This window comes from Mangifera indica, chromosome 14, assembly GCF_011075055.1.
Source record: "Mangifera indica cultivar Alphonso chromosome 14, CATAS_Mindica_2.1, whole genome shotgun sequence".
Taxonomy (NCBI): Eukaryota; Viridiplantae; Streptophyta; class Magnoliopsida; order Sapindales; family Anacardiaceae; genus Mangifera; species Mangifera indica.
The window spans coordinates 5005583-5020319 of NC_058150.1; the positions used below are offsets into that span (position 1 = coordinate 5005583).

The window sequence follows — 14737 nt, forward strand, 5'->3', positions numbered from 1 at the left end:
CTAATTACTAACATCCGAAAATAATGTATTAAAAGTAAAAAATTGATATTAAACTTTATGTGTTGGTTTTTTAACATCACCTCGGTGTGAGTAATTGTTAAAGATTTAGGTTTTAATGAATGTTTTAATAATCGGATCGATAATTGAATTGGTTATCTTATTATTTTACAGTTTAACACTTCAATCGGATTACTAACCTATCAAATCTATTATCAAGTTATTATATATTTCTTAAATAGTATGAAATATTTATCATATTTTTAAATATAAAATATATTTTTAAATTATATTATTTAAATCTACTTTTTTTTGTTTTAAATAGTTTTTGTAATCCGACAGTTTTATATTTTAAAAATAAATTACAGAAACGAATAGCAATGTAAAATTTATAATTTTCAAGAACGGTAAACCATTGTAATGAAACAATGTGATAATATACACATGAGGAATCACGCGACTTGCAGTAGCCCAAACATGAGCCCAAATTCATGGAGCACAAACACCAGTTTCAAGTCCAAGGCCCAATGTACAAAAGACATGGATTCTTATACTGTTGTTTATGTAGCCCAACCCAGTACACCTAAACACAAGTGGTATGAGACATAAAATTTATATTTTTAATTCAAAATTATTTGATGATATAATAATATATTATCTATATGTCTAATTATATATATAAAATTACGAACATATTATTATTGATATTCTGTTCGTATAACTATTTAATAAAGAATGTTGTTGGGGATAACATAGTGTAACCAAATTAATGAATCCCGAGATAAAAGGAGTCTACCGACCTTGTATTGAATCCTAAGATAAATCAGCCTACAAAACCTAAAGGGTTGATAGTAGATCAAGTGCCAAAGTGGTCGAGATTAGATAATTGGGTTGTCCATTGTCTAAACTTGAAAAGTTTGCCTTGAGGGAAGGAGTAACCCTGAAACTCGTGCCATGCATGGAGATAATATCTCCAACCATCCGTGGTCTTCTTGCTCACTCCAACATAACTTTTTCTCTTCATCTAAGGAGATCAGCTTCTCCGTAACCTCAAAATATTGTCAACAAAATCTTGATAGATACAACCCTTAAAATCCTTATCACTATCAGTGGACAGGGGCTATATAAATTCCCCCTACGGGCCGGTTAAGTCTAAGACTTGTTTTAAGATTTGCAAATTTCATTGAGTTTGTTACGTCTCTATGGAAACTTGGCCCTCTTGACGTTAAAGAACCCTTGTGATTGGTAATTATAGGCTCTACATATATATTATGGTGTTGTTTAGGGGTGGATTCAAACCGAGTCTGAAGAATCCTTGGCTCTAGTTCGGGTCAGATAGAAAATAGTCCAGTTTGAATTTGATTCGAGTTTATTAAGCTAAAATTAAGTCTGGTTTGAGTTCGGTTTGAATGAAAAATGGCTTAGCGTGGTTCGATTCGAGTTTGGCTTAATTTTGTAGCTCAAATCATTGGTTTGAATTCGTTGCTCAGTTTGACTCGAATTAATGATTCGAATTGACGGTTCAAATGTATGGCTCGGATTTATAGCTTAAGTTCGTGGTTCATTGACAAAACGATATCATTTTATCCAAATAATATTCAAAGTTTCTAACTCGAGTCGAACAAAACCACAAATTCGAACTGCCAATTTGAACTACTAAATTTGATATGATTCGAATCGAATCGAGTCACAAATTTGAACTACTGATTTAAGTCATGAATTCGAATCGAATTTGAGCCGAATCAAGCCGAACACCCCTTGGCTTAAGTTTAGCTTGAATTAAAAAATGAGTGAAATCTTTCGGTTTGAGTTTAGTTTGAATTTTAATCAAATGAATTTGAACTGAGCTAAATTGAACCAAATCAACTTTCAAAACCGAACTGACTCAGATCATATCTAGGCTTAGTGTTGTTAGTAGTGTGTGTTCTTGATTTATTATTCATAATTTGAATTGAAAATGAGATGATAAAGAAAGTGTACGAGGAGGAAACCCCAAAAGCTTTGTCATTGTTAGAAAATATTGTATTAGCCGTGGACATGGATTTCTATCACGAAACTTGGCTCTTAAAATTCTACAAAAGCTCATAGTTAAGTACATGGATCAAACACAAGCTCCTGCAGACGTACTTGGCTGTTAAAATTTCTCTGCATGGACTGGTTACTCCCTTGAAGAGTTGGTGCTAGTAAACTCATGAAGAACCAAGCATATACGATAAAGAAGATTATTAACATTGGCACAACACGCAAATATTGTCAGTGGAAAGAACATTTAGACCGACAAATCTTGACATTCCAATTCTTCACCGCTGAATGCTCGACACGGTAGGACTATCTTTTGCTTTGTCCCAAATTGCCTTCATAAAATATTTCTAATGATGACAAAGCTTCTTTTGCCTTATAGGAGACATGGATCTGTTCATCATTTTATTGTTATCCAACCAATTTTTCGTCCTTGACCCTTGCGTGAATTATAGAATTAATAAAAGTTGTATCTTTTAATACTCAAGAAAATAGTACACAAGCATAAGAGGTTAGAATTCAGGCCTAATCTCTGAAAGTTTTGATGTTTTACCAATTTTGCTAACTCTTGATAAACGCTTGGATCAAACAATTTGAAGTGGCAAACTGCATGCATGTTAATGAGCAAAATAAATTTAACTTCCCAAAGTGATAAGGGCTTAATGGAACTCTTATGCAAAATCTACTGAAGGTCGGCCAATTTCGTCGGTAGTTGTCTATTTTCTGATCCAAGTAGTTGCAAATGGACAAATATACTTTTCCATTGTAAAGCAGAATCCATTTCTTCTAAATCTTTTAATATTCCTATTCAATTCGTTTCTGCCCTCTTGTTTCTTTCGCAAAAGCCAGATATATATCTGTTACAGAAATTTTTATATCCCTTTCATTATCTTGATGGGGCAGCATTATATATACACGGTTTTGTTTCAAAACAACATTATTTGTTTAACCAGATTAATACCAAGATATCTTATAATGGCCGTGGCGGCGCCATGAATGGATCCATAAATTAACTTTGAGCTTTTTAACGCATTTAAGTTTTATAGTGTCGAAGGCCTGCGTGGCTCCACGCAAGACAGTTATCCGGTTTCATATTCGTTCTAGTGAGATTCATTGGATGTGGGTAAGCTGTACCAAAAAGAAGAAAGAAACAAATCTTGAATTCCGGGTGACGAGCCCGGAGAATTTAGATTAAACGAATAATCCATATTCTTGGAGGAAGATTTTTTGATATATCAAGCCTCAATAATGATCATTTTTATAGAAAATGAAACCGGATTTTGGCTAAACGGCCTGTATCTGAAGAATTTTCAGCATTTATATATCTTTCTTGGAAAAGCTGGAAGAAGAAGATATATCGCTGGCCAATAAATACAATATGTGGGAAGTGCTAGTTAGCTGTAAAGTCTCTTTATGGATATGAAAAGTTAAGGATAAACTGGAGGAAAATTTCTACATAATTAACATTAAAAATATATTCAGATAGTCGATAGGGCAGTCTCTTCAACTAAGAATGTGATACGTCCATAATTTCTTTGGATAAATATATAATTAAACCAATTAACATTTAACATTCAAATAGTTAGTGCTGGTGGAAATATTATATGTGATTTAAAGAAGGTTTTAAAGGAACTGGAGAGTGAGTGAGATCAATAAAAACAAGCAATCATGCTCAAGATTAAAGAGAAAAAATATTCATAATTTATTTTAGATAACCTAAAACAAGGTCACGATCCAACAAAGTCAATAATATTTTTAATATTTTTTCACCTCTTTTTTTAAATGAATATAGTTGTTAATATTCATAATACTCATATAAGAGAATTATACCTTTATATATAAAGATTTTTATCTTTGAGACAAACCCAATTAGGATTCACATTTTTAAGAAAAATCTTAAAATAAATTTTCATAGGTTAAACCCAACTTTAGGCTAATTGGGTGTTACCTCCTACAACCCCCGTCTGCGCACTGAGTAGGACCATGCCTATTGACTTGTTAACAAAACCCATATGCATTAGCATAGCGTCTCATAGACGAAGTGATTATCAATTCTAACATGTTCTGTGTTATCATATATATATATAATTGCCTTGCTAGGAAGACCCCAAGACTATGAGTTTTATGCGGTTTTCTTTTTGCTTTTCTTGCCGTGAAGGAGGTTTGAATATCGCATATTACAATGCATGTTGTGTTACAGATGCAGATCTTTACGTGTAAAACCAATGGAGTTGCGAAATCAATTGAGTTTCTTGTAATTATACAAGGACTCTTCTGGATTACATAAATATATAAGAGAGAGAGAGAGAGAGAGAGAGAGAGAGAGAGAGTGTTTAAACAATCATGATTCAGAAACATCCTAACATCAGCATTTATATCTGATTTATTCTGAGCTAGCCTATAAATTTAAGCTACCTTGCCGACCATGTAACCCTGCACAAATGCCTCCCAGACACCTAGCTAGTATGGAAAAACAGTATATCAAACAGTCGATAATCAAAGCGCACCCTATACAATTAATTTACTAATGCAAATTGCAGAGAAAGACATTGATATCAATCATCATTCCAAATCCTCATGGTTGAAACCCTAGCCAATGGGGTAGAGCAACTGACAAAGTTGTTTAAATTTAGATTTCAACAATTTATAAGAATATTACAAGATTCATGTGTAACAAGAATATGACTTTGGTGATCAGTTCTTGAGAAAAAAATAAATTAAGGCCTTATTATTGATACAATTTTTCATTTTAATATCTTAGCAAGGTGGGATTTCGATCAACAGCCTGTCCTCACTTTTGTTCATCTCACGATTATTATGTATTATGTCTTGTAATGTTAGAGTCTATATGATTGATCAAGAACAGTTGTTATATTAGAGTTAACCTAAAATTTTCATAATTCTTCAACACTTTGGGTTCACCATTTTCTTTTAAATTGTAATTATGTCTATCCCAAATTTACTTACATATATAACTCTACGCAATTTTCTCCTGGTTTCTCTTCAAAAAAACAAAAACCGATCCTATGAATCTGCAAAGATCTGAGCAATCGTGAAAAATTAATGAAAAATTTAAAGCACAAAACAACTCATAACAAGAGATGGTACAATGATCTGCATTACTGCTCACATTGTATGCATAGCCCTGTACATGCATGTACGTATACATATACTATAGTGTTCAAATGCATGCCCACACCATATAAACGTAAACATTATGCACAGAAACTCAAGGTAAGTATTATATAAACTCACAAACTTTAAAGAGGCTAACACCTTCCAGACAAACAAATTTATTCTCGATAAAATACCAGCTATATATTACACGTACAATTGGTTGCAGGTTCTTTTTTTCTTTTCAATAGATGCAAAACTTCTAGAGCCATTGACCTAAAAACCCGTATATAGAGGAAAGAGGAGAAACAAGAAAAACAAGTAGAGCAATAACAAACATTTGCAACCAAAGACGCTACCAAGTAGAGGGTTAAGGTGCAGCAAGGGGTCCAGAGACATGATGTGCCGGATCCGGTCCTCCAGGCGACACTCTCCCGGTATTTGCACCATCCCGTCGATAGCTGTGTACCTCTAACTTGTTATAACCTAATTCACGTAGAAGAAGGCCGCTGTCAATTTTCTTCCCTTTTAGGGATCTTGCCTCGCACTTCGTCGCAACTAGTATCATGAAGACGACAAAGATTACAAGAACTCGAGTGGGACGTTGAGAAGCCATCAATGCTCGGTAATTTGAAAGTGTCGAAGTAAGAAGCGTCAAATGAAGCGGATGAAAGAAGCAGCCATGAGTTGCTATATTTATAGTGTGGTTGAAAGGCAAACATAACAAAAATAGAGGTAGTGGCGCTGAATTGAGATGAGTCAGCATGTTTTGTTTTGCTTCGACGTCCAAGTTTTAATAATACACATTTTTATAGTGTCTGATGTTCATTCGGCCGGCCTGACTTTTAAATTTATATTATATTTTTTTTTAATATGATAATATTTATTTTATTTAAATTATACTTATTTTTAAATTAATAAAAAAATGAAAACATGCCTAAAATTTTATTGGAATTGCCAAGAAACAAATTATACATTAAAGAAAAACAATTAAATTATTAAATTTACAAATGTCTATATCTATCTATATATTTTTACTCATTTTTAACATCTAAATTCTTGAAGTCTTAAAAAATATCCTCTATTATGCGATTCTATACTTTGAATTTTATAGTCATCCAATCTTTCATGTAAGTAATCGTATCGATCATATTTGGATGTAAGTTAAATTGTTTATCATCCAATATGAAAGCAACTAGATTACTTCACCTACATAAGAAGAGGGTTTATGAGAAGTTACAACATACTTAATCATATAATCGTGCATTTTTTGTTAACAATATACGAAGTTAGAGATTTTCTAAGAGCAGAATCAACTAGATTACTCAAAAAGAATCCGCAAGCTAATTGTGATCGTGTGAAGACAATTTGTTATTGTCTTCTCATGTGTTCTAGGGTGTGTGCCCCCAAACTCGCACATGTTAAACATGCACTGTAATGTTTGTATACTATTTATCGAATTTGTTTGCCACTAATAGTTTTTTTAATTGGATTGAAATACTTTTATACTGTTGACTTTTTCTTTATTGACAGTGGGAGAGCTACACTTCCATATGCTTGTGACTGAGGTTTTTCCTCGACATTTTGAGTTTATTTATTATTAAAATAATAAAAAAGATTAAATTTATTCGATCTAACAAACCAATATCAACAAAATAAAAATAATAATTGACAAAATTATAAAAGGAAATGGAAATAAATTAGTTTGGCAAAACTGATAATTGATTGACATAGGTTATCACCTAAGATTTGATATAGAAAAATTAAGATAGAGAGAGTTGAAGAAAGTTTAGAGTAGGATGCTATGTGAAATTGTAAATGGATGGTGAGCTGCCACTGATATGTATTTTGATTTTCATCTTTTATGTTGGGTTATGTTGTTGGTTTTGAACGGTTGTCTCATGAGACTCTTGCGTTTTTATTTCAATCCTATCCTACGGTTAGGGTTGAAGTTAAAAAAGGAAAAAGTTAATGATTATTATTGTCAATGATTTTAAAATCGGATCAAATCGGTTGATTTAACCGGTTAAAATAGAAATTGACTCTAAGTTCAATCTAGTTAATATAAAACAAACAGTTTTTCATTAAATCAGTCAAATTTAGTCAAAAACTGAGTTTGATTAGGTAAATTAGTTAAAAATCAAATTTAACTAAATTTGACCAAAAATTTCAATTTTTTTTAAATTTTAATTATTTTTGAGTAATTTGATTATTTTTTATTAGATTAGATGAATTTCTAAAGATTTGTAAGGAAAAATAAGTTCAAAAATAAAATAAAAAAGATAAAAATATCTCATATCAATTAAAACATCTTCTATAAATAATAATTTATAGAATTATGTTTTTTTCTATATCATAAGATTGAGACTTTTTTAATTTTAATTGTTTCATTGAAATCCAATGAATAATTGTTACTCTTTAAAAAAGATATATTATAATTTCTATAAGTGTGAGTATCTTAATCGATTTTATTTTTTATAAATTTTTAAGTAAAATTTATTTATTATAATTTGATAATAAGTTGAACCGATTAATTATCCGGTTAAACCGATCAAACCATAAACCAATGAAACAATCGGTTCTATCGCTGATCTCATTTTAAAAACATTGGTTATTGCCCTTTGATTGCTGTAGGAGGTGGACTTCCACCCTTGATTTACACTTTCTCTTGTATTCGCACTATATTTGAAAGGGAGAGAGGCTTTGAGCCTGTGTTTGCTTTTAACCTCGTATAATACCTTTGTATTCTGAATTATTTATGTATATATAAATTTTTGAATGAAATTATATATATTTATTTTGAATACACAAATAAATATATATTTATATATGTTATTATGTAACTGACTATTATTTTATTTTTAATTTAAAATAACTTAATAATATAATGATATACATTAAATATGTATTTATATGTATTATTATATGAATGAATAATTTTAAATTAAATATAAAATAATATACAATCATACAATAACATATATAAATATATACATATTTATTTATTTAAAATATATATATATATAAAAAATATTGCCCGACCCTTTAAATCCTCCTGTGTAATAGAGGTTAATTATTTGAAACCTATCGATAGTAATTAACAGCTCCTGGACAAGGACTCTTAGATCTTTCAAAAAATACATTAATCAAACTCTAGGTTAACATTAACATAATCGTAAAACAATGTCAAATTTTTAGCCTTGGCAGTAGCTTCATCAACCTTACCTAGCCCAAAAAACATCTACTTTGGAGTTCGAAACAAAGCCTGAATACATATATTTATATAACTCATACTACTACTACTACAACTTTTTATTCCTTCAACCTTTTTTCCCTCACCATTCGCCCCATACAAATTTGACTCTTGCCAATAGAATCATTCGAGGAGTCACTTCCGAAAATGGTTCTAAGACAATTGGGTTCAAGAGTCAAGACAATTTAATTATTTGCTTAAACAATTAACCTTATCTTCTTTTAAGAGCAAGGGATCGAGAATCTTAAAAAACATTAACATTCTGACCATTACTGTATTAGTTTCAAGGGCACTTAAGTTAGTGGGGTTTATGGTAGTGCTACAGAAATCTAATATAACACAAATGCCAAAGATGATCGGCTGTCCATTAAGGTTTAGGAATATTATTACTTTGAAAAGCCAAAGTGTCTTCTAATTTCACTAATTTTTTAACAATAAAATTACATATACATATATGATGTGTCATTATATAATTGGATGATTTTAAATTAAAGATAAAATAATACCTAATCACATGATGATATATTCAATTATATTCTCAAATGTGTGTAAACATTGCATTGCTCGTTTCTTAATACCCTCCTGTCTGTCTGTTAAAGGTACTTTCAGAGTATAAAAGAAAAGTAGCTTCATGCACATGAAATCTTTCTTTCTCAAATGCAGATGGAAAATTTACCTATTTTCTTTATTTTGTCTTCTCATGAGGGAATCATTTTGACGTATTTTGAAGCGAAGAACAAAGCAACACCTTAAGGAACTGTTAGTTACAATAATACCTTGCCTTGCCTGTAGTCACAGATACTGCTAGAGTAATGTAATGTGTTATCTGGAAATCAACAGGGTCAACAAACAACTATAATTATGCCAAGGACAAAATCTTCCAATTTATGTGAACTGCGAAGAATTTTGATTTGAAAAGAGTCTTTAAGCCAACATGAATGAAGATATGCAGCATTGTCAAAAAAAAAAAATAATAGTAATAAATAAAAATTAGAAATTCTTAGCTATAGAGGTTCAGATTGTTGCCTTGAGCAACTATTGGATTGATAGGTAGATGAAGCCATGTTGAGCATATGAGAGGTTATTCTTTCGTTGCTAAAACATGTGGGTCATCTTCCGTGGGTAATTTAGAATTTATGAATGAAGTAAAAAAATTACCGTTGGTAGAGGAACAAGGGCCAGCTCTGTCTGATGACGAACAGCAAGGTTTCAGAAATTCCCCACTCTTTGGCGCATTGACCACAAGTGCTAAGAAAGATATCTGCCAATCAAAATAATACATTCATCTAGCCATTCCATGTTGTGTGAGCTATTAAACCATAGTCTAGATGACTTCAATGTGAAGAAATGAGGAATCTGTGTAATCATAATAGGACTAATATGTCATAGAGCTCATCCCTGCCTCATATTCTACCGTTTTGTCTCCTGCAGCCTCCGAGGAAACTACGCCATATAGGGGCATTTGGTGGAAAAGGCATTGTAGCTATCATTTTCTCAGCTTCCTTCAGATATCCTTGATTGGCCAGTAAGTCCACCAAACAATGATAATGATCCATTTCTGGCTCAACCCCATAATTACTTTTCATTAGGTCAAACAACTCCATCCCTTCTTCGACTAAGCCACCATGTCTGCAAGCTGTAAGCACTGCAAGGAAAGCAACCCTGTCAGGCTTAAACCCCAAAATTTCCATCTCCCTGAACTTTTGTAATGCCTGGTAAGCATGGCCATTGAGTCCAAGAGCTGAAATCAGAGTAGTCCATGTGATTACGTTTTTATCTGTCACTGTTTCAAATATTTTTATTGAACTTCCAATGCTCCCACATTTTCCATACATGTCTATTAACACATTGAACAAAAATGTGTCACAATGCTTTGTATCAGTCTTTACGATGAGAGCATGAAGTGAACAGCCCAAAGCAAGGCTGCATACTTTGGTGCACGCACTTAAGAGGCTAACAAACGTACAATTGTCTGGATGGATTTCAGCCATTTGCATGCATTTAAAAAGTTCAAAAACTTCTGCATAATTACCATTATGAGCACAAGCTTCAATCGCAGTGTTCCAAGATACTATGTCAGGTTCTTCAAGCAGAGAAAGCAATTTCAGTGCTTCATGATACTGACCAGACCTGTTATAAATTCTAGCAATGATGTTAGAGGGGACGACAGCAATTGGTGAGTTGAAAAATGTGGCAAGAGCTATAGCATCTGATTTGAGACCATTTTTGGCATATGAATTCATGAGGGAGCTCAATACATACTCATTGTTCTGGTATCCCATTCTTATAATCAAACAATGAAGCTGAGAAAGCTCTAAGGCAATTGATGATTTAAGTAAATGAGAAAATGTAAATTTATTCGGTTGGTAACCTAGTTGAAGCATGTCTATCAGTAGAAGCATAGAAGTAGAAGAATATTTATTTGCATAACCCAATATCAACGAATTCCAAGAAACCACATTCTTATCAAATATTTCATCAAAAGATAGATGAGCATCTTCCAAATTATCACATTTCACATAGAAGTCAACTAATGCACTGCCCACAAAAACATGACATTCTAATCCATTTTTTATTATTTTAGCATGGATAGATTTTCCATACCCTGGGATCTGCAAAGCAGCACAAGAATTGATAACATATACAAATGAGGTATCATTAGGGCACTCTTGATCCTCAGACATCCTTAAGAAAAATTCCAATGCTTTTTCAGGTTTTTCGTTCTTTACCAATGCACCAATAATTGTATTCCAAGATACAACATCCCCAACTTTCACCTCCTTGAACATTTTCTCTGCTGAGCAGATGCACATACATTTCACATACATGTTAATAACAGAATTCACAACAGAAACTTCATTATCAAGTCCGTATTTAATCACCAAACCATGTATCTGTTCTCCTGATTCCAAATATTGTTCACTTATAAAACCTGATAAAACAGCCACAAAAGAACCTTCGGACAAAGAAATCTTTTCCCTGACAAGATCACAAAAGAAAAATATACAATCTTCAACAAATCCATATCGCCCAAAAAAAGATATTATCGAATTCCACGTCACTAAACTCTTCTTAGGCATATCCTCAAATGCACAAACCACCTCATCCAAGATCCCATGCTTTCCATATAATCCTAACAAAGCAGTCCCTACAAATACATCAGCTGTAAACAAACCATTCTTCACAATCAAAGCATGCAACTGAACTCCCTTGCAAAAATCAATCAAATCACATGACAGTAACCCACCCAACGTGAACTGGGTCGACCAAAATCCACAATTTCTCATATAATTAAATATTCTCCAAGCTTCCTCTACATATCCACTTCTACTGTAACTACTAATTATAGTATTAAATGACACCACGTTTCTTTCCGGCATTTTATCGAACACCTTACGCGCTGATGATAGTTCGCCGACTGATGCGTAGATAGAGATGACATTGTTGAAAAGGAAGGTGGGTTGGGTAGATTTTGGGCCCAAAGTGATGACGAGTGCATGAAGAGGTTTGGTGTTGCGAAGGGAAGGAGTGTTTGAACAATATTTCAGAAGCAGGAGTAGACGCTTATGGTGTTTCAAGAAATCTCCGTAATGGCTCATAGATGGCGGGAGAATAAGCTATTTATTGACCCGTTGAATTTAATAGTTTCTGGTTTAAGGCTCATCATCTCATGGGTGAGGAAAGAAAAATCGTCTTTGTTGAGGATGTGATGTAAATTTTGGTAAGTTGCGCCCGTGCGGATACGGGTGCTACGGGCTATGCTAGGGTGGGCATAGCCATATTTTCGGATACACGGGTTTGAGTTTAAAAACCGGATTGATCACAGCAGAGGGGGCCAGCAAAAAAAACAGAGGAACACTCCTTATTCTGTCTCCAGGAAGAACGGCACTTAAGCATTGGCCCAACATAACATGTCATGAGATATTTTGTTTGAGGCCCAAAAACTTCTTCTCACCCAGCTTTTAGTTAGATGACAAATTATAATATATTAATTTTGAAAAATATTAAATATCCATTCGTGGATTTAAGATTGAATTCAAATCAAGTTAATTTGGTTTAATTTAAATTCATTTATTTTAAATATAAACTGAGTTTGAATTAAGAGATTCGACTCATTTTAAAACCAAACTGAATTTGAGCTATAGAAAGTTCAATTCGGTTTTGACTCACGAGCTAGTTAGATGATTTGATTTAGTTTGAATTTGACTCGTGATTTGATTTGAATTATATTAAATAATTATTAAATGACATAGTTTTATTAATGAACCACGAATTTATAATTCTTGTTTAATTGATTTTTGTTCCGTGGAATTTGCTTCAATCTTCCATCATCATCATTGCAGCACCACTTAGGCAGACTAACATGGTTATAGAGCGAAAACATGATGCCTTATGCACCGAGTTCATCAACCACCAGATCATAGACTTGACATACATCATGATCGAGAGGGCAGGATTGCTCTCGACAAAGCCAACCTTGGCGGCCCTCAAATTCAAAGAATTAAGAGATTTATTCTCTTCTAGGGTGTTGTCGACTATTAGTCTACCTTGTGATGCTAAGGTGTTAGATATCATCCGAGATAGTTCGTGAGCTTTTTCGTTGAGTGTATTGGAGTTTTAGCATATCTGACACCCAATCACCACTCGCCCACAAGTTGGGATTCCTGATCATCCTGTCTGAAGGGATCACTCATTTGACAAGTTTTAAGGCGTCTTTGCATGGAATGTGTTATAGGCTCAGACAAATGTCAACTCTATACACCATCTATTTTGATTCCTGGGGCACATTCCACACCACTCATTCATACTCTAGCTAGCCACTTTGGTTCGTCTATGCACTATGGATCATCTTTAGGGTCATGGGCTTCTGCTTTCCAGTGACTGTGTTTTGTGTGGCCCAGCCATGGAGACTTATGATCATCTTTTCTTCAACCGTAATTTCTCTTTTTCTGTTTAAGGGAAATCAAAGCTAGGATTCTTATGGTTTAATTGAGTTTCTCATAGTTATCTCTGATTTACTGAACATCTTTATACCTTTGACGTAAAAGTGACTTTTAACATGTTCTATCCCAATTAGCCTTATTTGCCAGTATATACTGTCATGGTATGAGCAAAGAAGTGACAAAAGGAAGACTGCTAGTAAAGTTTTCAATACCACCTCCATCAGTGGACTTAGCTGCACACTTGGAACTTGAACAAATCAATCAAAATATTAGTCAAATATCTAAAAGCAATAAGAATAATAATAAACTCTTTACATAGATAAAAATGTAATCAATTCAAATAAATATAAATAGTCAAATGAAAGCCATATCAAACATCCTAACTTGTAATTTAGCTACTCATAGTTCAATTCAACTAATCGTAAAGTTCAAATAAGAAAATAGACAAGAATCCATAAAAATGGTAACGATAAACACACCAAGTATTTCACGGATGCTTTCTCTTCTTTCTCTTGAAAGCCAAATTTCAATTGTAGTTGCAAACTGCAATTGAAACGGCAAATTCCATTTTGAATGAAAGAACATCAATTAGAGCCACCTCTTGTCTTTCTTTGATTTCTCCACTGCTGCAAATTTCTTTATTTCTCTTGTATTTGCCTTTTGCTTGTTGATCTCTCTCAAGGAAAAGGAATTCTCCTTCTTATATATGACAAACCCTTATAAACTTATTAACAAGCCTTCTATTTTTCTGCTTTTATTTTAAATCTCTCTCATTTTTCCTGTTTCACTTCAACCCCGAATTAACAAAACTTCCTTCCACACAGACCATTTCATTCCCATCCAGAGTTGACGTATTTACTTTCCTTCACTCAAACGTCCAAGCTTCCACTAGAAAACTCTGATTTACAAACCCGTCAAGTACATGAAAGTAGACGCCTAGGTCTTTCAACCATAATTTTTTTCAGATTTTTTCTCCATCCCAATTAGTATAGTTATACATTTCAAGTTAACCCATTAGGAGCTGAAATCCTGAATTTTCACTTCTTATTCTTTGCTTTGCTCAAAATCTTAAAAAACATTAAAACAATATAAATTTGAAACTTGTATATAAAATATGAGAATATAACATAAAACTAAGAATTAAAGGTATAAAAATATGCATAACTATTGAGCACATCAACCTGTCATATGATTGAGTAAATGAAAATGCATAATTAAATGATTAATACTTCGATTTATATTCAACAGATGTACCTACTTGTTTGCCTAAGTGAAAGTAAACTACCCATAACCTTAAAACAACAAAAAGTACTGGAAATTTCTTCTCTATTTCATATCTCGAGAACTGAAGTTACAAGACATTCATATATCAAATAAACCAGTCTGGCATTTGCTGTCAAGGTTAATCAGA

At 32.8% G+C, this 14737-nt stretch overlaps 1 protein-coding gene across 2 annotated transcripts; it reads right to left on the reverse strand.

The window, feature by feature from the left end:
- Positions 1-8892: 8892 nt before the first annotated feature.
- On the reverse strand, positions 8893-12187 carry LOC123195773 (pentatricopeptide repeat-containing protein At3g58590). 2 transcript variants are annotated; one of them, XM_044609603.1, is made up of 2 exons: positions 9542-12187; positions 8893-9209 (listed from the first exon to the last, which is right to left on the reverse strand). In XM_044609603.1, exon 1 carries the CDS (start codon positions 11980-11982, stop codon positions 9787-9789), a length of 2196 nt encoding a protein of 731 aa, XP_044465538.1. In that variant the 5' UTR covers positions 11983-12187; the 3' UTR covers positions 8893-9209; positions 9542-9786. The 2 variants fall into 2 exon arrangements, with proteins under 2 accessions (XP_044465538.1, XP_044465539.1); XM_044609604.1 differs by lacking the exon at positions 8893-9209 and having other exon boundaries at positions 9243-10028; positions 10416-12187.
- Between the last annotated feature and the right edge of the window lie 2550 nt (positions 12188-14737).